This window comes from Mastigoproctus giganteus, chromosome 2 (assembly GCF_048544385.1).
Source record: "Mastigoproctus giganteus isolate SK-2022 chromosome 2, ASM4854438v1, whole genome shotgun sequence".
In the NCBI taxonomy this organism is placed as follows: Eukaryota; Metazoa; Arthropoda; class Arachnida; order Uropygi; family Thelyphonidae; genus Mastigoproctus; species Mastigoproctus giganteus.
Genome location: NC_143576.1, coordinates 31,470,161 through 31,496,891, shown reverse-complemented (window position 1 = coordinate 31,496,891; position 26,731 = coordinate 31,470,161). Strand labels below are relative to the sequence as shown.

Here is a 26,731-nt window from a genome sequence, read left to right as displayed (position 1 = left end):
AATCTGTACTGCAGTAGGGAGATCATGCCTGACCTACCTGGTTGGCTGGTATGACTCTCACAAAAAAAATTGGAAAGAAAGAATAATTTTACCATCATACACAAATTTCAGTATAATAAAACCTTTCATAACTGTACCACATATATGATTGTTATATAAATTGGAGCAACGTGGCATTGGGAGAATATTATTATGTATAAAGAGACTGTTATAAATGGTCATCACATTATCCCATGAAGTCACTACTCTTCATGGGATAATGTGATGAGTAGGAGACCATACGGGTCAGTGTTGCTTCCACTACTGTTTTTAAATTTATTAATGTTTGTTTGTTTATTGTTTGGAAATTTATTAGGTGCATCAGCATCTGTGGCCATAGTGTACTAATTTATTAATGATACTGCTAATGTTACTGTATAACATCTATAATAACCACTTCTATAATTCATCTTTGCACCATTGTTGGCAACACTTCTCCTGAATTTAAAATTAATTTTGTTTATATCTTTCATGGTTAATATCATGTGAGTAGTCTACATTAACATTTTTACCATATTTCATTTTTATTATTTATATCATATTTTATTTGATTTCATCATTTCTCCAGCAGGCCTTCTCTTGAACTTTATTATGAAATTTATACCTTAGCTAGAATTTAAGAACACTTTTCACAATTCAGAAGGAGCAACATCTATTCAATGTCAAAAGCATAAAAAATGAGAATGAGATTAAAGACTAAGAGAATGAAATACAGATAGACCAGTTAAGTAACAATTAAGATAAAAAAAACAAGCTTTTGGAATGAAACGAGCAGAATGGTAAGGACAAATTGTAGGATAACAATAGACTCTAGACAGTGGAAAATAAGTAGCTTAATTAATACTAAGCGTTGTAAAGCATATATCTTTTAAGGGCACAAAAGGTGATATTGTTGTACATATTGGCACAAATGACATTAAGAGTAGGAGATCTGTAGATTTACTTAACAAGTACAGGTCAATATTGCAAGAAAGTTGTTTGTTTGTTTGTTATTTGGATTTCAGGAACATTAGCAACTAAGGCCATATTGCTCCAGGATATGCGGTGGTCATTCCCTGACCTTTCTGCCGTATTTGGTGTTGACGGGCTCGAACCCCGGTCTAATCAAGAAGCATGTGCTACACACTGCTGCTCCTTCCCAAGAAAGTTGTGAGTTAGAGTTAAAATTGAAAGTGTCTGCAATTCTGCCCAGACACAATAGGAGGGAGTATATGATGAGAGCCTTGTAATTCAATTTGGACCTGGAGGGAATGTGCAAGGCTCAAGGGGTAGAATTTTTTCAGCATGTTCTGTGCTTATTAACAGAAGAGACTGCTTCTACAGGGATGGAGTACACTTTGCAAGAATATTTGCTGATGCTATCGAGGCAGCGTTAGGTGGATCAGAAAACTGCTAGCTTGTGGGGGTATTCACAGACTAAAAGGTTAAAAGTAACTGACGGCAGAGGTGAAGGCGATTCTTGCACTACTTCTATTAGAATAAGCAGCGGCCTGGAGCATGGGGTGTTGGGGGTTTCAGAGACTGATGGCAGTCATCATGAAACAGGTGGGTAAATGGGATGTTTTAGGGTAACTAAGAATAGGTGCATGTATACCAATGCTAGAAGTATAGTAAATAAATTTGATGAATTTGAAGTGTTGGTCAAGACATCAAAGGCGGATATTGATGGGATATCAGAGACGTGGTGTCACACAGATATTAGGAATGCAGAATTGGAATTTGGAGAGTACAATGTGTACAGAAAGGGTAGACAGGATAGGAAGGGAGGTGTTAAGTTGTTAATTAAGAAAAACATAAAATCAAAAGAAGTGCATCCAGTTGATATAGATGAACAGCACACTGTTGAGTCAGTTTGGTGTGACATAAGCACTGCAAAAGCAAAAATAAGAGTAGGAGTGGGTTATAGGCCTAATGCGTACAATAAACAATTGTACAGAGAAATAGAGTGGGCTAGTAAATCAGAATGTCCTATAATAGGGGATTTTAACTTCCCAGATATTGACTGGAACTTGTGGGTTGGTCACTCGCACACTAGTAAGACTTTTCTGGATTTATTGGATGATTGTTTTCTGCACCAACATGTTTGAGAGGCAACCAGAGAGGATAATACTCTTGATCTGGTTATCAGCAGTGATCATTCGTGTATTAAGAATTTGCAGATAAAGGAACCACTAAGTGTCAGCGATCACAGTATACTGATGTGGGATTTACTTAAAGATATACCATATTTCCCCATGTATAAGACGCACCTTAATTTTGGGGCCTGAAATTTGAAAAAAATTGTATCTATTGAACTAAGTTTTCTTTATCATAAAGTTCATACAACTCATCACTGTCAAAACTCCCATCCATTAGCTTGTCCTCATCTGTGTCTGATGACGAATCACTGTCTTCATATATTGCCTTGTCCTCAGTTCCATCTATGGCATTTGAAATGCCACACTTCTTAAATGACTTGACAACGATCTCAATCTTGATGTTATCCCAGGATCTTTTCACCCAGGTACAAACTTCTCCTATAGATGGATTCTTCACTCTTCCTGCTGGTGTCAAATTGTCCCCAGAAGGCTTCATCCATTGGTTCCATTCATCTCTCATGTCAGCTTTGAAGGGTTTGTTAATGCTGACATCAAATGGTTGGAGCTGGGATGTCAAGGTATGACTGCAAGTTTTGCTTTTTGCTCTGCAGCAATCTTCTTTGTATTTTTTGTTGTGTGCCCTGAACTAATCAAGCACCAATAGGGCAGGTTTGCATAAGAGCCCACCTGGTCTACTGCTCCAAACTTTTTCAAACCAAATCTTCATCCCATCCTGATCCATCCAACCCTTGTCATGAACATGGACAATCACTCCTCAGCGAATGTCTTCTTTTGGCATTGTTTTGCGTTTGAAAATCAGCATAGGAGGCAGCTTGGTTCCGTCATTACAACAAGCTAGAACAACTGTATAATGGCTCTTTTCATGTCCACTTTTCTTCACAGTTACAGTTTTCATCCCTTCTTATCAACAGTTCTGTTACTTGGGACATCAAATTGAAGGGAGACTTTGTCCATATTTGCAATCTGTCCCAACTCAAACTGATGTGTCTTCCGACATTGAATGACAAAACGATGAAATTCAAGGACCTTCTGCTCCTAGCTTTCGGGCATCTTTTGGGCAAGTCTGGTGCGACATTGAATGACAAAACGATGAAATTGAAGAACCTTCTGCTCATAGCTTTCGGGCAAGTCTGGTGCATGTACGCATGCTTAGTCCATTCCGTTTCATGAACCTGAAGCACCAATTGTATCCTCATTTGAAATCAGTAACTTCTTTTTCATCAGCAATTCTTCTTGCCTCATGCTGAACCATCTTTGTGGACACAGGAATTCTAATTGCCCTTTGCTCCTCACGATCTATATCCTCAATTCCCTCTCTAAATTAGGCCATTTTGCTGACTTGCCTCTAATGCTTCTGCCGTGGCGTTTTCAGTAGGGTTTCTTCTTCCCGTAGCCAGTCTCAGATTATTTTCTCAGTTGGAGGAGGACCAAACGTACGTTCAGCTGCACGATTTCCATTCACTTTTGCAAACTGGATCACTTTTAACTTGAATTCAGCACTGTACGAAAATCTTTTCTGAGCCATTTCTGGGCAGAACGTGGCAAAGCGTAACTTAATATACCGGTAACAAGTGCGAAACAATGAACGCAAAGAAAACAAACATGAAGAAGCGGGAAATGCAAGTAAAAAAAAAATCTACAAACACTGTATAAGACGCACCCAGTTTTTAGACCCCAAATTTTTCGGAAAAAGGTGCGTCTTATACATGGGGAAATACGGTAATTACCATCAGGGGTAAAGGAAAGGGTTTTTGCTTCTGTAAAGTTTATAAATTCTGTACAGTGGGATCAACTGACGTTACCAACAGAAAATTCTAAGTGGGAAGCATTCAAGGAATTAATCGTGGAAGCTACTAAAAGTTTCATACCTATTAAGGAATACTGTTCAATGTTTAGGCCTAAATGGTTGTCAAATAAACTAATGAGACTCGTGGCAAAGAATAAAAAATACATGGGATGCATATAAATTATCAGGCGACTCAGAAGCCTATGGCAAATATAAGCTAGTCTGTAATCAAGTCACAAAGGAGGTTAGGCAGGCAAAGGCAGATTATGAGAAATCTTTAGCAAACGATGCTAAGAAAAACAGCAAGGATATCTTTACTTATATAAACTCTAAAAGGAATGGGATGAATCTGATTGGTCCACTTGATATTGATGGTTGACTGTTGTGATGCTGCTCATATAGCAAACAAACTGAATGAGTATTTTGCATCTACATTCACACATGAGGAGTAAGGTTTGAAAATGACAGGTTATCAAATTGTAGCAGAGTGCTTAATGATTTTGTAATAACTGAGAACAAAGTGGAGGAGAAATTGTTGAAGTTAAAACATAAGAAAGGCACCTGGGGTGGATGGGATCTATCCAGTTATATTAAAGGAGACGGGAAAGGAAGTAAGCAAACCCTTAGCCATAATTATGACAGCATCCTTGGATTCAGAGGAGGTCCCCAAGGACTGGAGATGGGCAAATGTATCCCCAATTCACAAAGGGGAATCGAAGGGTGACACGAGTAATTACAGACCAGTTAGTTTAACTTCTGTACCGAGTAAAATAATGGAGTCACTGGTTAAAGATGCATTGCAAGATTATCTAAGACAAGACTGCAGCATTAATTCAGACACAGCATGGGGTTTGTTAAGGGAAAGTCTTGTCTGACAAATTTGATTGGTTATTATGATGTTGTTACAAAGGAACTGGATGCAAAAAATAATTTTGATATCATATACTTGGATTTCAGGAAAGCTTTTGACACTGTTGCGCATGGAAGACTACTGTACAAATTGGAGCAGAATGGTATTAAGGGTAAGCTGCTACAATGGATAAAAGGATGGTTGAGTGGGAGAAGACAGAGGGTGGTAATCAATGGGTGCTGCTCTTCGTGGACTAATGTTATTAGTGGAGTCCCACAGGGTTCGGTGTTGGGTCCACTGTTGTTTTGTATATTTATCAATGATATTGATGAAGGTATATCAGGCTTAGCATCGAAGTTTGCAGATGATACAAAGGTTGGCAGAATTGTTAATGACAGTAATGGCAGTGTGCTACTGCGACAGGATCTAGAAAATTTGGGGAGATGGGCAACTGAAGTTTAACCTTGACAAATGCAAAGTACTGCATATGGGTAGAAGTAACCCCAGAGAAACGTACCAACTGTGCGGTACTACACTTAAGGTGGTAGAAACTGAAAAAGACCTGGGAGTAATTGTGCAGTCAGATATGAAGTTTTCTGAGCAATGCAGACAGGCTACCAGGGCAGGTCATGGGGTTTTGTTAATGATATATAGGAATTTTGCTAGCAGGGAAAAGGAGGTGTTGTCCCCCTGTATAAGGCAATGGTCAGGCCACGCCTTGAGTACTGCGTACAAGTCTGGAGGCCTCATTTTAGGAAGGATGTAGATTTGCTTGAGCATGTACAGAGAAGGGCAACAAAGATTGGTGAGGGGAATGAAGGGATTCTCTTACCAAGAGAGGCTTAAGTTCTGCAAAATTGCAGTGGCTGGAGACTAGGCATCTGCGCAATGATCTGATTGAGGTGTATAAGGCCTTTAATGGGTTGAGCACGCTGAATTCTGATGGGATTCTTCCACTTGTTCAGATTACAAACCTAAGGGGGCATAAATTCAAATTAAGGAAAGACAGATGTAGAATAGATGTGCGGAAATTTTCCTTTAGCCATCAGGTGGTTATTTGTTGGAACAAACTTCCATCTGTCATTCTGGAAGTTGATAGTTTAAATAAATTTAAGGAGGAACTGGACAAACATTTAGAGGGAATGGTTGTATGAAATTTTTTTTTTGGCTGATGCTGCATAAGCTCATACACTTGCTTTCTTGCATCACATGCCACTACTACTACTACTTCTTCTACTAGATATAATTTTAGTTGTGTGTGTCCCAGAGAAAGGAGTGCCCTTAACTGGAATGAATCATAAAGAATGGAAATTGAGAGCTTTGGGAAGTGTTTCCAGTGAGAAAGGCAGGGAAGGAAATTTACTTAGCTTAAAGAGCTGACAAATAAATTTGTATAAATGTAATAATTAAACAAAGGCAAGGAGAAATGAAGCAAAATAAACAGAGAAGGATTTGATTGGCCAGTTGTGACGTGTAGAAAGGGGAAATGGTTCACAGAAGAAATATAATGTATTTCTTCCACTCCAATCATAAGGAATTTATGGAATATTATGTGGAATTTTGGCAAGAAGAAGAGAGTGGTGTCTGAAAAAGGAGAGCATAAAAGGATCAAGAGAGTCCAGCTGCTAACCGGGGAGTTGAGCCCAGTTGGCAGCTGGACTCTCTTGATCCTTCTCTTTTTACATTTACCTTATGCAATATAGCCAAGTTTTTTTAATGAGGGAGATAACAGAAAGTAAAAATCGGAGTAAATATGGATTCTGGCAGTGCTACAGGAGCCACCAGATGCATTGGAAAATGTAATATAACCATTAAGAAGAAGACATTTCCTTCCATCACGGCTGGAGCGATCTTAATTCAGGTCCTTTCACACCATTTGTAGGAGTCATATCGAGAGTAAACAGAAGAACTTATGGAAAGGAAGAATGTACATTTAGGATTTGTTGTTTTATTTTCTGCCGCAAGGGCTACTTAGGCCATATTGCACCTCCCAAATCAATTGATTTTCTATATAAAAATTGCTTGAGCAGCAGTTAGAAATGGTCATACATTTTTATGTTTTAAATAGAAAAAGAATTCAGAGAGATTTGCTTCTTTATCTATTATGCTATAGAGAGAGAGTTGTTGTTGTTGTTATTTGGTTTTTTAGGAGCATTAGCAACTAAGGCCATATTGCTCCGGTGCGGTGGTCATTCCCTGACCTTTCTGCATGTTCCGTATTTGGTGGTGACGGGCTCGAACCCCGGTCTAATCAAGAAGGGTGTGCTACGCACTGCTGCTCCTTCCCACCTGGCTACGGAGGCGCCTATAGAGAGAGAGAGAGCGAGAGAGAGAGAGAGAGAGAGAGAGAGCGAGCGAGAATGAGAGAGAGCGCGAGAGGTTGCTGTAGATCTGAAATCAAACTAAAAGACGTTCGTCAGGCATTGTTGAACCAGATACATTCAAGCAGTATATGTTTTACTGTAAGTGGTTGTGAGCAGTGCACACACTGCAGAAGATCATTTCCTGTAAGCAGATAGAGATGTGTGAGGTGAGTATGACCTATATGGGTTCTGGCTAAGATTACTTTTCTATTTTTGTGAAGGCTAGAAGTCCATAATTGTGGTTCAGGTTTTATTTGAAATGGCTTGTATTTGCTTGCATTTTCCACAGAAGTGTCCATTGTTCCACAGATGTTCTTCGTATATTATGTCTATAATCAAGATATGGGACTAGGTCATTTGTTGGAAGGATGCTTTGCAGCATTATCTGCACATTCATTACCTGGAATACAACTGTGGCCAGGGATCCATGAAAAGATAAGTTTTCTGATGCTCATGAAGACACATCAGCTTATGTCTTATGAGCTTTAATAAAAGGATTGTTAGGTGAGGAAGTGCATTTCAAAGCTAAAATAGCACTTTGTGAATCAGTATATATTATGCTTTTATTTATTGACAGGAGTGAGATGTTTTTCAAAGCAGCTTAATGGCATGAAGCTCAGCGGTATAACTGCTGCATTTGGCTGGAAGTGAAAACAAGACAGTTGAATTAGGTATGACAGCAGCTGCGCCCACTTGATTGTCAGACTTTGAACCATCAGTATAGATCTTGGTAAATTGGGGGTACTTTTATGTATGAGCAAAATGAAGTTGTTGGATGTTAATCTTTGCTATGGAACCTTTACCCCATTGTTGAAAGTATTCATCAGAAGAAAATGTGAAGGTAGTTCACGGGGGATCTGGATCTTTTAATTCTCTGAGGATATTATCAAACAATGTTCCAGCTTTCTGTTACATTCTACAGTCTAATACCAGTAGTTAGAATTATTCTGGGTTTATTTGGATAGTGGGTTTTCCACTGAGGATCATGAAGTAGTAGCCAAACAGGATGAGTAGGCAGGCTTTTAATTTTAGCTGAATAATTCATCAGCAACATCTTCCTTCTGATGCTAAGGGGGAAGTTTGTGAGCCTCAATGTAAAGACTTTGAACTGGAGATGTTCTGTATGCACCTAGGGCTATCCTAAGAGAAGAGAGTGTTGGATGGGCACAAGATGGGGTAAGGTGCTCTCCCTAGCTGAGTCATAAACAGGTGCTCTGTAGTCTAGCCGAGATCTAATTAGGGACTTATATAAGTGGAGCAGGGTATAATGATCTGCACCCCAAGATGTACTGGAGTATATTCATTTTCTTTGCAGAAGTGGTTCTTAGATATTTTATGTGCTCCTGGAAGTTTAACTTCTTATCAAAAATTAGCCCTAGGAGGCGAACTGTTCACGATTGGTAGAGGGTGATTGGCCAAGTGTAACTCAGGTTCAGGATGCATTCTGTGCTTTGTGCAGATATGTATGGCTGTAGATTTGTGGCTTGACAGTCTGTATCCATTTTGTGCCATCCCTAATTTAATGTTATTTATGGATATTTGTAGATGCCTCTGGATATAGTTCATATTCTGGGAATGGCAGGATATGGTAAGGTCATCTGCATAGAGATATGAGTCAACAGTGTTTGGAATGCAGTTTGTGATATTGTTTATTCGTATTGAAAACAGTGGCACTAAAAACAGAGCCCTGTGGAATTCCTTCTTCTTGTATATATGTTTGAGATAAAACCTGCCTGTACCTAACTTGGAAAGATCTGTGTCAACAGAAGCACTGAATAAAATATGGTAAATGCCCTCTCATATGAATATAATGGATCTCTTAGGACATATCGCCATGTGGTATCAAAAGCCTTCTCTATATCAAGGCATATCATGATGAGATGTTGATTTCTGATGAATGCATTTCTTATGTTTGATTCAGCTTTTGTCATGAGATCTAGGGAAAATCTATTCGTTTGGAAACCAAACTGATTATTACTGATTGTTTTGGGATTCAAGATACCAGATGAGTCGATGGTGAACCATTTTTTCCAAAGTCTTGACCAATTATAGACCAATTTCTCTAACCAAGCAGCTGGTTAGAGAAATTGGTCTATAATTGTGAGGAATCGAATGATTTTTTCCAGGTTATTGTATAGCTATTATATAAGAATGTTGCCAGGAAATGGGGAGTATATGTTCTCAGAATATTCGATTGTAAAATTTTAGCAACAACGATAGTGATTTCTGATTGAGATGTTGAAGCATCATATAATAAATTCTGTCAGGGCCAGGAGCACTGTTTCTTGTATATATAGATTCTTTCAGTTCAAATATTGTGAGTGGTTGGTTATATGGTAAATAGCTTTGAAGTTAAGTTTCCTTTTCTCAATTTTGGCTTTAATTTTTTGGAAAGATGGTTGATATGTGCTTGTGGCAGACAGTTCACAGAACACAGTTCCTAAGGCATTGGCAATCTCTCCAGGTAAGGAGATCTCCTTCCCATTCCAGTTAATAATAAGAGAAGGTGATATATGATATTTCCTGCTTAGCTTCTTTATTTTTTTCCAGATTATTCAGGTATCAGTATCTTTGTTGACTGAGGAGGCAAATTTTACCCATAAATCTTTTTTGGTCTTTTGCCGGATGAAACGAGCTTTGGCTCTCAGTCCCTTGAAGTTAATAAGGTTGGCAGTGGTGGAATATTTGCGGAAGGCATTCCATGCTGCATTTTGTTTCCCTTTTCACTTTGTTGCAGTCACCATTCCACCAGCAATTGATATGCCAATGGTTTCTTATTTGAGACTGTGGGATGGCAGCTGTTAGTATCTGTGTTGTGATATGATCGGTGGCAGTGTCAATAGCAGAAGACTCAATGATATCCTCATCAAAAGATACATGATTAGTAAATTTTGCCCAGTTCGCTTTGGAAAATTTCCATTTCATTTTTGTTTCTGTTTGTTTGGACTGGGTGGTTTGAATGCTACAAATCAGCGGAAAATGATCGCTGTTTAGGGGATTGTCGTATACTACCCACTCTATAGTTGTGAAGAGGATCACAGAGCAGACTGAGAGATCTATAGCAGTGCTTGACCAAGTAGGAAAATGGATGTAAGTGGGTAAGCCAGTGTTCAATAATGTCAAATTCTCTCTCTGTCAAGTAGCATTTCAATAAGTTCACCATGTCCATCTGAGACCAGAGAACCCCACAATGGGGTTCTCTGGTCTCATAGGAGACAGTAATTGGGAAATAAGGTTTTCCAGATCCTGAAATGTGCATAGATGGTTTAGCGGAAGATATATCGAGACCACTGTCAATGTGATATCAATAACTATGTGTAGCAACAGCTTCTAATGGTGTTTTCAAAGGAATGTGCCTGGAAGGGACTCGTGATTCCACAAGTACAGCTACTCCTCCATGGGACTGTTAGTTTCTGATTGATCTTTTCTGAAGATGGTATAATTTTTGACTGAAACGGAGATTTTTGGTGTTAAATTCGTTTCTTGTAGGCACATGGCAGCATGACTGAAATGGTGAATTAATTCATAGATATCATCAATATTGCTGCGAAAACCTCTGAAATTCCATTGTATGATTTGTTCCATTATTTAGTTTTGTGAGTGGAAGATGAGTGTCTGTTTTTTGTGGGTGACTTGTTTACATCTATCGAGTTTTGATTTTTCTTTTCTCGAAAAATTAAGGCATCCTGAGTCATTGCTTTCTTCCATATCGTAATCTGCATGTATTTCAAGCAGATCTTGGTTGGTTGTATCATCTGTGTCCATGCTTGATAGATGAGATTGCTTCACCTCAACGGAATCTGATTTCTGCAAATTATCCACTGCTTGACAACAGGGAAGTCTCTGAGATGGAACTGTCAGTGGTGTATTATTGCATTGGTCTACTACATTTGGTGGAGATGGACGCTGGACCGAGAGGACTGATCGAGTCCAGTTTGAAATCGATGTCTGGAGGGATGGTCGCTTCCATCTGACATATTACTGATTGGTGCTGTAAGTAGCAGAAGCATAGGTGCATTTTGGCATACTTAATTTTACTTGTTTTCTTGACTCTTGGTAGGAAACCTTATTTTCAATTTTATATTTTCGTAATTTTTTCTGCAACTTCCAGAGGTCTTTGGAATATGCCGGATGGTTGCCCTTGCAATTTGGACACTGTGGAGTTGATGCCTTACATTCTGTTTGTGTGAGTTTTACACCCACAGTTTGAACCTCCATGGCATGCTGTATGAGAATGGCCACATTTCTGGCATTTAAAACATCTTAGAGGGTTCGGGATATAGGGCCGACCACTACAGTTTAAATATCCTGCCTTGACTGAAGTTGGTAGGTTTGGGGAACTGAAAATTAAAATTATACTCCAGGTAGGTACTAAACTGCCATCTTTTCGGATCATAATCCTTTTTGCCTGAATGATTTTTTGATCTTTAAGTTCCTGAACTATTTCATCTTCAGGAACATTCAGTTTACTCCATTCAGCGTTCACTCCCTTTGAAGGATTGAGGGTTGTATGTGGTGTGATTTGAACTGGGATTCCACTCAAGGATGTCAGACATAATAATAGTTCAGAGTGTCGAGAACTGGTGGTCTCTATTGACAAATCTCCAGATTGGAGACGCTTCGTTTTTGGTGAACCTGCAGCATGTTCGAGGCATCTCTGAATGATGAATGGGAAGAGTTTGCCCACATGTTGTGTTGACAAAGAATGTATATTCAGGAATGGTGGTAAGTCCTGTGTCTTTCAGTGTCTTTCTTATTTCTCTTTGAAATAGAGAAGTCATGGTCAGTATCATGATTGTCACTTTGTTGAGAGCTCTTTGGCTCTAAATGTGGAAATTCATTTGTTTCCATCTCTGCTCTTTTTAGCCTGAGGATTGTCTTATCCCCCAAGTTACTTGACCCGCCACGGGGAGGGAGGAGCGGTGCCACCAGTGACCAAGCAGTTGTTGAAGTAGAGGATCAGTAATGAATATATAGAAAAAAAAAAAAGAAAGGTGGATTTCCCTTCTAGGTTCTTACTTTTGACCTTTAAAGTACAGAACCACTTCAAGTAAACAAAAGAACAGGCCACACTAGAAAAAAAACAAAGCTATATCACTTTGGGAGAGCGCTATATATTCACAGGAAGAAAATCGCTTGTCACTCGGGGCCTATCTTCAGGAATGGACCTTCTTAAAAGAATTAATATAAGTTCTATTAATCTCTTTTCAGGATAATTTTATGTTGAACTAAGTCAAGAAATTAATAGTACAAAGGAGGGCATTAAAATTATTATTATTATTATTATTAGCAATAAAAGTTATTAGGATGATAAACCATAGAGATACATTGCAGCTTAAAATAATATAAGAGAATGTTTAAAATAGTACATTAGAAAGGAGCAATATATGAAACATAAGTTGTATTTATCACCATTAAAGTTTGAAAAATTTATTGTGACAAAGGACTGAATCAAGAGACTGTATTTAACTTTTTGATGAGTGGGCAATTTTAGTATTAAATTAAGAGTGTTTCATTTGAAAAGGAGGAAGAGAGAAACCTTGTAAACTTTTTGAATGAAATATTATGAAATGCTTGCTCATTTGTAAAAATGTGTAAAATTTTGTGTTAATAATAGATGTTTTGTTGATCATCATTGGTGTCCTCGTAATTTCTCAAGTTATTGATATACATATTTTCCCCAAAAAAGAAAAGTAGTAAATGACATTTATTACCCAAATATCCTGGACCTTCTGATCGTACAAATCAGTCAGGTAGCTTGTGGGCTGTGGTAAAAGGGTTATAAAAAATTATAACTAATAAAAAACAAAGGCAGAATAAAGTAAAATAAAATTAAATATAAAGTAAAGCATTGCCAACAAAAGAAACCACATTTCCTACAATTCCTTATAATTAGTTTACCATCTTGCAGTATATCGTGTTAAATACGTTTTCCATACTAATTTTTTTTTATTCTCAAAGACCATTGTTATGAATAATTTTATTTTATTACGTAATATTGCTTATAAAAACGTAGTACTGGTTTTTGTATTTTATAATAAAAATTCAAAACTATTATACGATTTTAGAGAATATAGGCTTAGGGGTTCACAATAAAAATATTATGTTGAAAGGGGTTTGCGAGTTGTTGTTTGTTTTTAGGAGCATTAGCAACTAAAGCCATATTGCTCCGGGAATATGCGGTGGTCATTCCCTTGACCTTTCCACATCCTCCGTATTTGGTGGTGACGGGCTCGAACCCCGGTCTAATCAAGAAGCGTATGCTATGCACTGCTGCTCCTTCCCACCTGGCTACGGAGGCGCCTGGGGTTTGCGAGTCAAAAAAAAAGTTTGGGAACCCTGGACTAGACAAATATGGTAGCAAATTTAAAATTGAGAAAGGAGTTTGACAAGGAGACAATATCTCTGAAGTTGTTTACTGCTGCCCTTAAAGAAGCTTTCAGAAGTTTGGACTGGTCGCAGGAAGTAATGGAGAGTATCTAAACCAGTTACGGTTTGCAGATGACATTAGCATAGGCATATGATGCAAGAAAGGAAGCTTATGCAGCATCAGCCAAAAAAAAAAAAAACACTCCCATTTCACCCCTCAGTTCATTCGAAATACCTGTCCAGCTGAGCCTTAAATTTATTTACGCTATCAACTTCCACGACAAGGGATGGAAGTCTGTTCCACCAACCAACTACCCGCTGGCTAATGGCAAATTTCCGCACATCTATCCTACATGTCTTTCTTCAATTTGAATTATGCCCTCTCAGGTGATTATTCTGAGCAAGAGGAAGAATCCCATCAGCATTGAGCATGCTCAAACCTTTATACACCTCTATCAGATCACCTTGCCAGTGCCTAGTCTCCAGACACTGTAATTTGCAAAACTTAAGCCTTTCTTTGTAAGAGCAACCCTTTGTTCCATTCACTAATCTTGTTGCCCTTCTCTGTACTCGTTCCAGCAGCTCTATATCCTTCTTGAAATGAGGCCTCCAGGCCGGTATACAGTACTCAAGGTGTGGTCTGATCATTGCCTTATACAAGGGAATAATCACCTCCTTATCCCTGCTAGAAAAATTCCTGTATATCATTGACAAGACACCATGAGCTACTCTTGCAGCCCATCTGCACTGCTCAGAGAACTTCATATCTGCCTGCACAATTACCCCCAGGTCCTTTTCATTCTCTACCACTGTCACTGTAGTAACACAGAGTTGATACCTTGCTCTGGGGGTTACTGTTTCCTCATATGTTCCCCACCTCAGCCCATCTGCTCAACAATTTCCAGATTGTTGAGCAGATGGGCTGAGGTGGGGAACCAGATCCCCACCTCAGCCTGATCCTGTTGCAGCAGCATAGCATCAGTAGTGTCCTTAACAACCCTGCCAAACTTCGTATCATCTGCAAACTTGGACATTAAGCTTGATATACCATCATCAATATCATTTATAAATACAGAAACAACAAGGGACCCAACACTGAACACTGAGGAACTCCTCTAATAACATTGTGATCATAAGCTATGATCCCAAATAATTACAGTAAAATCTTAATCAGTTATGCAGAGTTAGTAAGGATTTTGGACTAAAGATGAATATGGCTAAAACAAAAGTAATAATGAAGAAGTATACTGCAGGAAGGGATATAATCACTGTAGGAGCAGTAATTGAAAAGTAATTGAAATATTCATATACTTATCTGGAACAAGTCATTAGCTGTAATAATGATAAATGACTGGAAGTCAAGAGAAGAATAAATTTCGGATGGATAGCATTCAGGAAATAGTCACATACTGAGAAGCAATATCACAATTTGCCTGAAACAAAATAATAAACCAATGTGTACTCCCCACTATGACTTAAAAAGTGAAACTTAGCCACTCACCAAAAGAATGGAAGAGAAGCTGGAAACTACACAAAGAAGAATGGAATGAATTATATAGGAATCAGATTGTTGAATAAGAACAGAAACATGGATTAGGCAGCAAACTCAAGTAAAAGACATTCTTATCAAAACTAAAGAACTGAAATGGACTTAGGCAGGATGCACAACTCGAAGACATAATGAAAGATGGAATAAGAAAATAACAGAATGGTTACCCAAGAGGAGCTAAAAAAAAAAAAAAACCTGGAAGACAACAATGGAGATGGACAGATGAAATTCATGAGTTCGTGGGTAGTAAGTGAATGGCCATTGCACAAAACAGAAGGAACTGGAAAGTTGCTGGAGAGGCCTTCATCCTGTGGATTGAAAATGGCTGATGATGATGTACCCACAAATAAATTACACTTTGCATGGTTGAATTAAAAGAGTGGAGGAGGAAAGGGATCTTGGAGTTACAATATGTGCAGATATGAAGTTTTCTGAAATGTGTTAACAGGCGGCTAGAAAAGCCCATGATATCCTGTTAACGATTTATTGAAAGCTATCCTATAGAGATAAGGTCATAATCCCACTGTATAAGGCAACTGTAAAACCACATTTGGAATACTGTGTTCAAATATGGAGACTTCATCTGAAAAAAGACAGAGCTTCTTGAAAGGGCCCAAAGACAGGCAACTCGAATGGTCAGTTCAGCAGAAGGACAACCATATGAGGAAAGACTCCGATTATATGGGCGGGCTAGAGCTTGGCAACTAGATACCTCAGAGGTGACCTGATTGGGCTTTATAAGGTTCTGGAGAGAGATTAGTAAAATGAATGAAGGTGGAATTCTCACTGCATGGCACACACTGCTTGTGCAGTCCTGGGAAGGTCCCTTCAGCCAACTCTATGCCATATCCATTTATATGCAATGCAGTCAGGCAGCCCATCAAACTGTACCTGAACTACCTGGAGGAGGCCCTGCACAGACCGGCGGGGAGGAAGGTAATTATGACAGATGCCAATGCCCCTCCACCCTTTGGAATAGCCCCGAAACAGACTCGAAAGGTGAACTTCTAGATGAACTTGTGCAGGCAAACAGATTAATGGTATGTAATACACCTGGACACTCTCCCACCTTTGTCTCAGCAACAGGGCAATCATTCAGAGACCTGACCATAACAAACCAACCAGCAAGACATAGCATCAAATACTGGCAGATCAGAACTTCATGGACCGGGAGTGATCACAACACGATAACTTTTGAATACCAGCCCTCACAAACAACAGCCCCCACCAGACTGTCGAGCAACTTCCCCAGGTATAAGATACAATATGCCAACTGGTAAAGATTTGATGTGAACCTCAAAGAAAGGGTCATACTGGAAAATATGGATACGATTGCCTCACTTCCTGCAAATGTCCAAGCTGAAGAGGTCCAAAAGCTTATCAGTTCCATATGTGAAGACATTCAAAAAGAAGACAAGAAGAAGGAACCATTACCTTGGCAGACCCAGTGACTAACTCGACTGAGAAATACCACAAGAATGGCCTGAAGGGACTACCAAAAAGTCAAAAGAATAAACAGACCACTGAAGGAGACAACCCAACTGCAAGCCATTTATAAAAATCACAGAAGAGAGTACCACAACACAATATACAAAGAAAAGAAAACAGCCTGGGATAAGTTTGTTAAGAACTCCCAAGATTCTGACCCTTGGGGCATTGCCTATCGAATCATTACTGGAAAAATACACCCTGGAGAGATACACTCCTCTATAGGTGAAGAGACCATCTCCTGGGTGGAATCAATTAATGCCATCCTAGATGAAATCATACATGAAGACAAAATTCAATAAGAGACTCCTCAATAAACTGAGATCAGAAGAAATAATCTAACGTATATTGGCCATACAGAGGAGGAATCAGTCATTCATCGAGAAGTGGTAAAATCAATGAAGAGGAGAAAATGCCCCAGCCATGACCTGGTGGAGGTGTTGAAGAGGGTCTAGTCTGTGAGGCCCTAACTCATCCAAAACATTCTAAATACTTGTCTACAAGATGGATGCTTCCCAAAAACTTGGAAAAATGTGAACCTTAAAATTCTGTTAAAGAATCCAGATAAGCCAGAACAATCACCTGCCTCATATAGATCCATAGCCCTGCTGCCCATAATAGGGAAGTACTCAAGAAAATAATTGCCACTAAATTCCAAACAGCATACACAGGTAAGGGACTAGGATACACCAATCAGTTTGGCTTTACAAAGGGAAGATCCACTGTAGATGCCATTAGGATGGTAGTAGATACGGCCTCAACTGGCAATACCAAATATGTCATCAGCCTCTTCATGGACTTCAAAGTGGTTTTCGACCCCCTTTGGTGGCAAAGCATCCTGGAGAGGGTCTCAGCCCAGATTTATGGATTAATTACTAGCTACTTCAAGGAATGGTCCCTTGCTGTAACCACAGGGACCAGCACAGTCACCAGAGGCTGCCCTCAGGGATCCGTTCTAGGCCCTCTCTGCTGGAATGCAGTCTTTAATAGGTGGCTGGAGAAGCAGGAAAATGTCATCAAAGTGGACGCTATGGATATCCTGTTCTTGACAGCTCAAGGAGGGATTTGGAGGACCTTGTGAAAGATATCCTGGACCATCTTTCCGGCTGGTGCACTGTTCACAAGCTTAACATCTCTATTCCCAAAACAAAGCAAGTGCTACTTAGGAGGAACCCTAAACAGACCATCAACAACCAAAGTCAATGATCAGGCCATCAAGATAGAGACCACGTATAAATATCTTGGCATTTTGCCGGACAGCAAGTTGAGCTTCATCCCATACACCAAGTATATAGTAAAAAAGATTAAGCAGATTACAGGAAAACTGATCAGGATAACTAGGACAGTCTGGGGCATCAAGCCTTCGACCCTCAGACTGTATTATGAATGCATTTTCATCCCCATTGCTTGTTACGCTGCAGGTGCCTGGGGCCACAAAATCACCAACAGCCTTGTGAAGAAATACCTACTGCAGGCCCAAAGATTTTTTCTGCTTGCAATCTCAAGAGCCTGCAGAACAGTGTCCACAGTTGCACTCCAGATCATATGCAGCAAGCTACTGATCCAACATGAAGTAGCCTCCCCACAAGAAACCTGAACATGTTGACTAAAGGCGATAACAAGAGAATAATCAAAGAAATAATGGATGAGTGGAAAAGGGAGTGACTGGCTTGGCGCTAGGAAGAATCAGATATGAATTCCTACCAAAAGCTAAAATCAGTTTGGCTTTACAAAGCCAAACTGTCGACAGACAATACGGGCATGGTTCAGGCCTGGGCTTCACCTATCGTTTTTGCTAACCGGACATGGCAGTATAAACTCAAAGCTGGACTCCCTTGGACTAACAGACACCTCTTTGCCCCTGCAGATCACCAGAGACAGTCAATCACTTAATTTCCAATGCCACATTTATCAGGGACTAAGAGCTCAACTACAAATAATCACTGAAGTAGATGATCAAGAAAATGTCAAAAATCTCATCTCGACTCCTCAAAGATTCACCTTGTTCGCTGATGGCCTCTTCAAACGCAAGAGAAGAATCCTTACTACTCTGAATAGAACCCAGATGCAGATGGACACCGGTTTGGACACTCACTAACAATGACAAAGACCACAGCATGATGCCAAGCTGACCTAAGGGTTTCACTGTTCTAACTACTTTTCTCAAGGGGATGCCTCTCTTTTCCATCCCCTATTGCCTAAAACTTTACTCCTCCCTTCCCTGAAACCTGATTTCTCCCAGTGACATACAATCTTCCTTTCACTTTCACTTTTTTTGGGGGAGGCTCTCTGGTTTTTTCTGGGCATACTGTCAATGCAATGTGAACCCTGGCATGCCTCCACGTAGCGAAGGATGGGAGGTGGGGGGGGGGGGCAGTGAACAAACTCATTCTATGAGTTTCTTCACAGCAAAGTGAACAAACCCATGCCTGCAAAGACACCAGGAGCAGGCAAACACACAACAGAACAAACGCACACCCTATATATACACACACACACACACACACACACACACACACACACACACACACACACACACACACACACACACACACACACACACACACACACCATGCTGCTGGCATTGGCACGTCTCATACAGATGCTACAGCGGCTAATGGGGGTAAACAGTGGAGACTGCCATGAAAAATAAACACATTTTGACATTTCGTTCTAAACAAAAAATTTTTCAAGGTAATTGAAAAATTAGATTTTGTGGTAAAGTATTACAATAATATAATTTATTTCATTATCTTGAAAAATTTATTGTGCCGAACACCTGTTCATGCCTTGAACTGAATGGACGTTAATTGCTGGACTAGAACATTTAAACTGTAATAGTTCCATCCCCCCCCCCCTTTTTTTCTGAATATGTAATTTTTTTTTCTCTTTTTTTTTTGTATAATTATTTGCATATTTGTTTAATTCTGTATATCTTTGTATATTCTGTATCTGTATAACTTTGCATATTCTGATTTCGCATAACTAAATTTTTTGTATAATTCCTTCTCTTGCAAACAGTTGAGTGGTTAACTATTTCAGGTTATCTCTAATTGGTTCCCGTAATTTTTAGAGAAAGTCTCGCCTCTAAACAAAATTTTCTTCAATTTGAATTCCTAATGTAACCTGAAGTGGTTTCCTTCGTGTTTACTTTGCTATTATACCTACAGGCATCTCCTCCTCCATCACCACAGCTGTTGTTATTTGGTTTTTAGGAGCATTAGCAACTAAGGCCATATTGCTCCTGGGATATGTGGTGGTCATTCCCTGACCTTTCCGCATCCTCCGTATTTGGTGGTCATGGGCTCGAACCCCAGTCTAATCAAGAAGCATGTGCTACGCACTGCTGCTCCTGCCCACCTGGCTTCGGAGGCGCCATCACCACAGCAAAACACAGTGGAGTTGAACTGACGCTCCAGGTGCTGCCATTCATCAGACACATACTATACTACTGTGTTCTAAACAATAGACTTTAGTGGCACTGCAGTCGCAGAGGTTAACTGTCACATCTGCACAAAGCTCTGTTTGATTGTAGATGACATTGCTGGATTTTGGATTTCCTCAGGCTATAACATGGTTTTTGAGTTTGAAGAGTATCACAGATGAAGGTAAGTAAATTCTGTCAGGTAAGAATAGCTTTTGTGATTGTATTTATCTATTTTTGCTCCTCTGAGTGTTTTTGCTCAGTGCAATCGCTACAGCACTAGCAGTCCCACTGGCATAATCACTGGTGTGGCTGCTTCTGAAAAGCCCAAAAATGCAGAGTATATTGTTCTTAAAACTGTTTGCAATAAGGTTATTTTGGATGGTAAATAAAATGCTAGTGCAGAATTAACCTATAATTAGTTTTAGGATAGTTTTGTCTACTGGCAATTTCCCACCAAAATCAAAAAGTTGCTTTTCTTGGGTTGTAATACGTTAATAAATAACATATCAATCGATAGATTAGAGCGAGTACTAAACAGATATAATAAGGAAAGTAAAGAAGATGTAGACATAATGCCTGGAAAATCAATGAAAGAAATGGAAACTGAAAACAATGATGTGCCAGACCTTCCTGAGCTGGAAGTATGAAAACTCGGAGAGAAAATCCCTAACAGTGAAAATAATAATAGCAAGGAGTTAGATAGTGGCCCCCTCAGCAAAAAGAAGGCAAAGAAAGAGAAATTTGGAAGAAAACAGAGATAATATAGAGACAGAGCAGGAAAACACAGAACCATATAAAAAAAAAAAAAAAAAAAGAGGAAAAAAAAAAGAAATTTGGGAGCTTGGCAAATATCACTGATCCTGCTAAGCAATCCAAAGAAGTTACTTTTTTAAAGGTGTAAGGGCATAACCAAACAAATAGGATAACCTCTTCCATAACCACAGGGGCTCATATCTGGTGAGTATGGGCTTAGCACACCCAAGGTCCTGAGCTGGATATCATCATTCTTCTCTTTCTAGGTGATTCCTTTCTTCTTTTTCTTCTCTCTCTCTCTCTCTCTCTCTCTCTCTCTCTCATACAGTGGACCCCCACTTTACAACTGGTTCACTGTACGATCAAATCACTTTACAATGGACTCTCCATAATAAAATACCATTCACTATATAAGCAGTAAGTGCCAGTCATTGTGATCATGTTTGAGAATTGAATTTTAATTCTATTAAACGGCAATTCTAATAAGCAAAAATTGGTAGGAATATTATCCACAAGCTATAAAAGTAAAGCTCACAAATTTACACTTTATTACATTACCAATTAGCAAAATTAAATTATATGCAAAAATCTGAAGAATATTTTCCACAGGTTAGCAAAATAAAAATAAATTTACGCTTGTGTACAGAGCGTAATTAGTACTGTAATATGTACAGTACATACTAACTAACCGATATTTCTGTTCACTGATTTTTTTTTTTTTTTTTGGGGAAGGGTATAAAATTTAAAACCATAAAAAAGATAAGCAACCAATAACAAAGAATACAGCATGCACAAATTGCAAATAACACGACATGCGCAAGTGAGATACAGTGCTTAATATACGAAGCTTAAAAAGTAGGGATGAAGAGAAATTTCTGAAAATTTGTTTTTTACATGGTTGAAGAGGAAGGGGAAACACATTTCACCATAATAAAGTAAAATCCCACAGAATTCCAGTTTTCAGTATTATCGCAAATTTAATAAGATTGAGTTTGCTACCCATTTATAATAGATTGGACTAATAGAAAAGCCCAATAAACCAGAAACTGCAAATTGTTTTTATTGTTTTATGGTGGTGACCTCCAGAAATGTGCTCTAGAAAAATATCACAAAGGCATTCAAAATCGATTCTTATAACCGAGCATGTGTGTGTGTGTGTTATGGAGGTTTAATGGCACATAAGCTGCTGAGGCTATAGTGCGCCTAACCGAGAATGTGATATCGATGAAAGCATAGTGCATTTTAATGATTTGAACTGTTTTTTTTTAAATTAAAGTGGCTGATTCCACTAACTAGGAATGAGCTTATGATTGTCTTTGACCGGAACATGTGGACCTTCCTCTCAGCTAATAGCAGTGTTTCTAAACATGTTGGCCACATGTTTTGTTTTTGCATCCTTTAGTTGAAGTGATTTGTTGTGCTTTAATGAATATATTAGTTTTAATCAATTTTTTTTAATCAACATGTAAAATTTTCATTATAAAAATCGCCTTTTAGAGATATAAACAGCTTAGTTATATATAGAAAAAATTTCAATTTCCAAGGTCTTGGAACGAATTACCAAAAAATAACGTGCTACTGAGTTCAACATTACGATATTTTCATGATACAACAGTATCGCTGGAATGGATCTTAAAGCAGGGGTTCACTGTACTTCCCTCCTCACACAGGTAACTATTCAGTTGACTTTTGAATTTATTCGAACTGTCAGCCTCAAACTACCTGCAAGGGCAACTTGTTCTGGCAATCAATGACTTGCTGGCTAAAAAACTTTCTACAATCTAATCTAAACTTCAACCCCTGTAATTTGAATTTATGATCCCTAGTTTTGAAATTCTTTATAACAGTGAGAATTCCTCATTTATTTTATTAATCCCTCTTAGAGCCTTATAAACCTCAATGAGGTGCCTGGTTGCCAAACAATCACAGTCTTTCCTCGTGTGGTCGTCCTACTGCCGATCTCACCATTCGTGTTTGTCTTTGAACCATTTCAAGAAGTGCAATGTCTTTTTTCAGATGAGGTCTCCATACTTGAACACAGTATTTCAAATGTGGTCTTACAATTGCCTTATACAGTTTCATTATGACCTCCCTATCTCTACAGGATAGCGTTCGATAAATCATTGATAGGACATCATGGGCTTTCCTGGCTGCCTGTTTACACTGTTCAGAAAACTTCATATCTGCCCATATTGTAACTCCCAGATCCCTTTCCTCCTCCGCTGTTTTTAATTCAACCCCAATCACACTATTGAATATCTGCAAGTAGTTACAGATTTGCTACCTAATGTTAACATTATTGTGTCTGCTATGTCAACTGAAGGTCAGCCTTATGGCATAGCCATTCAAAAGACAAAACAGGCGCGCGCACACACACACGCACGCACGCGCACACACACACACACACACACACACACACACACACACACACACACAATGGCCAGATACTGAGTACATGGCCACCTCCACATTTCAAGTATTAAAATCAGCCAAATAACCTGCCAACTTATAGTAGCACCATGTGGGAGAGTGACATTATCAGCCTGGACAACACCAAATCATAGAGCAATTACTTTTAAACTAAATAAAGTTACAAAAAGCTCAACAATCCCTGCTGGATATCTTTTGATATCCAGCAGGGATTGTTGACATAAAGAAAGCAAATTGGAATATATTAGCAAAACTTACAACAGCTGAGCTGCAAAAGCAAGAAAATGAGTGGTCTATATCAAACAACAATTATAGTTTGGACAACCATGCAATGATTAAGACAAATGCTTTAATAAAAATATCAAACCTGTCTATCCAAAAGAAAAAACCGATGAAGCAGGCAGTTCCCTGGTGGTGCCCCCAAAGTGACTATACTCAGGAGAAGGGTACACCAGGTGAGAAGACATTTTCAAAGAGCCAGAACATCTTGGCCACAAAATGAAGTTGATGCACTGGGAGATTCTTACAGAATCTCTCAGGAACCAATATTTCCATTAGAAAAAAGAATCCTGGCAGCACTTGGTGGGAACTTTTGGAAACGCTGACTCCTGTGGAGTTGTCTACAGAATAGTGACCAAAGTTGCCAAGAGGAGATGTAATGGGAACTACAGTTAAACCAGATGGAACCCCAACCCAGTGCTGGGCAGAGTCTGCGAACTATTATGAACCTTTGACACTATTATCCGGACTGAGGCTGGGGATTACTCCTACTCAGATTGACTTTATAAAGGAAAACATTGAATACGAAAATTACAACAAGAGCCTCCTTGTACAACAGAAGAATTAGAAGTGGCTCTAACCAAAACAAGTCTGGTTTCAACCTCCTAGAAGTTGAAATCATCAAAAAATTAGCTAAAATAGCAACTAAATAAACTAATAGCCTTATACAACCACTGTACGGCAGAGGGAACTTTCTCTAAAATCTGGAAAAGGGCAATACTAAGATTAATCCTGAGGGACCCAGAGGAAACCTGCCACTGATCCAAAATCAAACAGACCAATAGCTCTGCTCCCAGTACTAGAGAAAATATATGAAAGAATAATTTACAATAGGATATCTGTATATTATACAGAAGCAGGCTTTCACTCAAATAATCAGTATGGTTTTAAGCAGGGTACCACCTACTAACAACAGTAAAAAATACAAGGTGTGTCAAGGTGTGTTTGTTTTAATTGTGGTCTCCAGGGTTTCCCTATATACCGCTGTAGCATCTGAAAAAGCAAAAGGAGGCCAAGGCCAGCAAGTGTATAATTATGTGGGTTATGTTGAGTGTTTGGTGCCCTCACCTGGTTCCCTGACTCCCAACCTTGGCCAAGAGAAGGTGTGCCAGAGACTACTATACAGGAGGTGACACGTAGGGGGAAGATTTCAGAAAATTCTGAAAAACCCCAATAAGAATAGGAGCAAGACAATAGCTTGAGAAGTATGAGAAGTGGGGAGGGAAGGAAAGAAATAAGAAGGGGATAAAGAAGGAGGCATCCCCTGGAAGATGAAGAGAGAAGATCAAAAGTAAGCTAAAAGAAGAGGACTAGTGGACAGAGATGTCTCTATCCAGTTACATATATTACAGCGTAACAACTAAACAAAAACAGCTCTGAAAGCTCATCAGAACCTAAACTAAACAATTAACTAAGCTTTAAATCAGTAACCATCAACACCTTTGACAAATCCCAAACCTAATACAGTCGATTCCGGCTATTTGGGACACATCGGGACTAGTGCATTTTGGCCCGATTAAGCAGCTGCCCCAATTATCCGAAGTTTCACATAAATAGTTAAAAATACAATGGAACTCAGCTTTAAAATTGGTTCACTGTACAATCAAATCACGTTACAATGGAGTCACCATGGTAAAGTACTGTTCACTATATGATGTGTGGTAAGCGCCAGTCATTGTGATCACATTTGTGAATTGAATTTTAATTCCATTAAACAGCGATTCTAATTAGCAAAAATAGAAGGAATATTATCAAAAGGCTATAAAAGTAAAGATATATTAAGCACAAATTTACCTTTTATTACCTTACCAATTAAAAAATTAAATGATATGTGAAAATCAGAAGAATATACGTGATAATTGGAATAATTAATATGTACTGTAATATGTACATACTAACTAGTTGACATTTCTGTTCACTGACATTTGTGGGTGGGGGTTAAAATTTAAAACAGTAAAAAGATAAGCAATCAATAACAAAGAACACAGTACACACAAATTGCAAGTAACATTATACGTGCCAGTGAGAACAAAGTAACAAATTACGAAGCTTTAAAAATAGGAATGAAGAGAAGATTCTGAAAATTAATTTTTTTATATGATTGAACATTCCATGGAAGTGTAAAAACAATTCACCATAATAACCCACAGAATTCCAGCTGTCGGTATTATCGCAAATTCAATAAGATAGAGTTTACAATCCGTTTATATAGATCGCACTAACAGAAAAGCCCAATAGACAGGTGACTGCTAATTGTTTTATGGTTGTGACCGACAGAAATCCGACCGAACCACTTGGTATGGTCGGAGACAACCATACGGTAATCTCCAGTGCAGCGGTCTCCTGTCCCGATTAAACGGCATGTTGTCCCAATTAAGCGAAGTAAACCCTGGCTATTTTCTCGATTGGGTTCTGTTTTTTAAGATTTGGCCCAAATAAACAGCTGCCTCGATTAACTGATGGCCCAAATAACCGGAATCCACTGTATTTAACCCCAACAATAATTATTTACAATAAATTAACAATATACCTCAGAATTAGACAACATAAAATACAAGATAAAGTAAAAAATTAGTATTAGCATTAGCATTAGTAGAGGCATTTGATGCAAGAAAGCAAGCCTATGCAGCATCAGCCAAAAAAAAAAAAAAAAAAAAAAAAAAAAAAAAAAACAAACCCCACTTCCACTTCACCCCTCTGTTCGTTCAAAATATCTGTCCAGCTGAGCCTTAAACTTATTTAGGCTATCAACCTCCACCACAAGGGATGGAAGTCTGTTCCACCAACCAACCACCCGCTGGCTAAAGGCAAATTTCCGCACGTCTATCCTACATCTGTCTTTCCTCAATTTGAATTTATGCCCTCTCAGGTGATTTTTCTGAGCTAGAGGAAGAATCCCATCAGCATTGAGCATGCTTAAACCATTCAAGGCTTTATACACCTCTATCAGATCACCTCGCTGGTGCCTAGTCTCTAGACACTGTAATTTGCAAAACTTGAGCCTTTCTTCGTAAGAGCACCCCTTTGTTCCATTCACTAATCTTGTTGCCCTTCTCTGTACTTGTTCCAGCAGCTCTACATCCTTCTTGAAATGAGGCCTCCAGACCTGTATACAGTACTCTAGGTGTGGCCTGACCATTGCCTTATACAATGGAATAATCACCTCCTTATCCCTGCTGGAAAAATTCCTGTATATCATTGACAATACTCCATGAGCTACTCTTGCAGCCCATCTGCACTGCTCAGAGAACTTCATATCTGCCTGCACAACCACCCCCAAGTCCCTTTCATTCTCTACC

The 26,731-nt window shown here is 38.9% G+C and overlaps 1 protein-coding gene across 4 annotated transcripts in view; it reads right to left on the bottom strand.

Annotated features, from left to right (window-relative positions):
• The window catches only part of Pi3K59F (phosphatidylinositol 3-kinase 59F), a 349,960-nt gene that overhangs the window by 256,217 nt on the left and 67,012 nt on the right, over window positions 1–26,731 (bottom strand). For 3 of the 4 annotated variants that reach the window (XR_016547875.1, XM_090388562.1, XM_090388556.1), the window contains exon 6: window positions 12,852–12,902. The exons of the other annotated variant lie outside the window; for it this stretch is intronic. Coding sequence is in view for 2 of the 3 variants with exons in the window: in XM_090388562.1 (XP_090244688.1) it covers window positions 12,852–12,902 (51 nt within the window). In the remaining variant the exon portion in view is untranslated. The remainder of the gene's footprint in view (window positions 1–12,851; window positions 12,903–26,731) is intronic. 4 annotated transcript variants of the gene reach the window in all.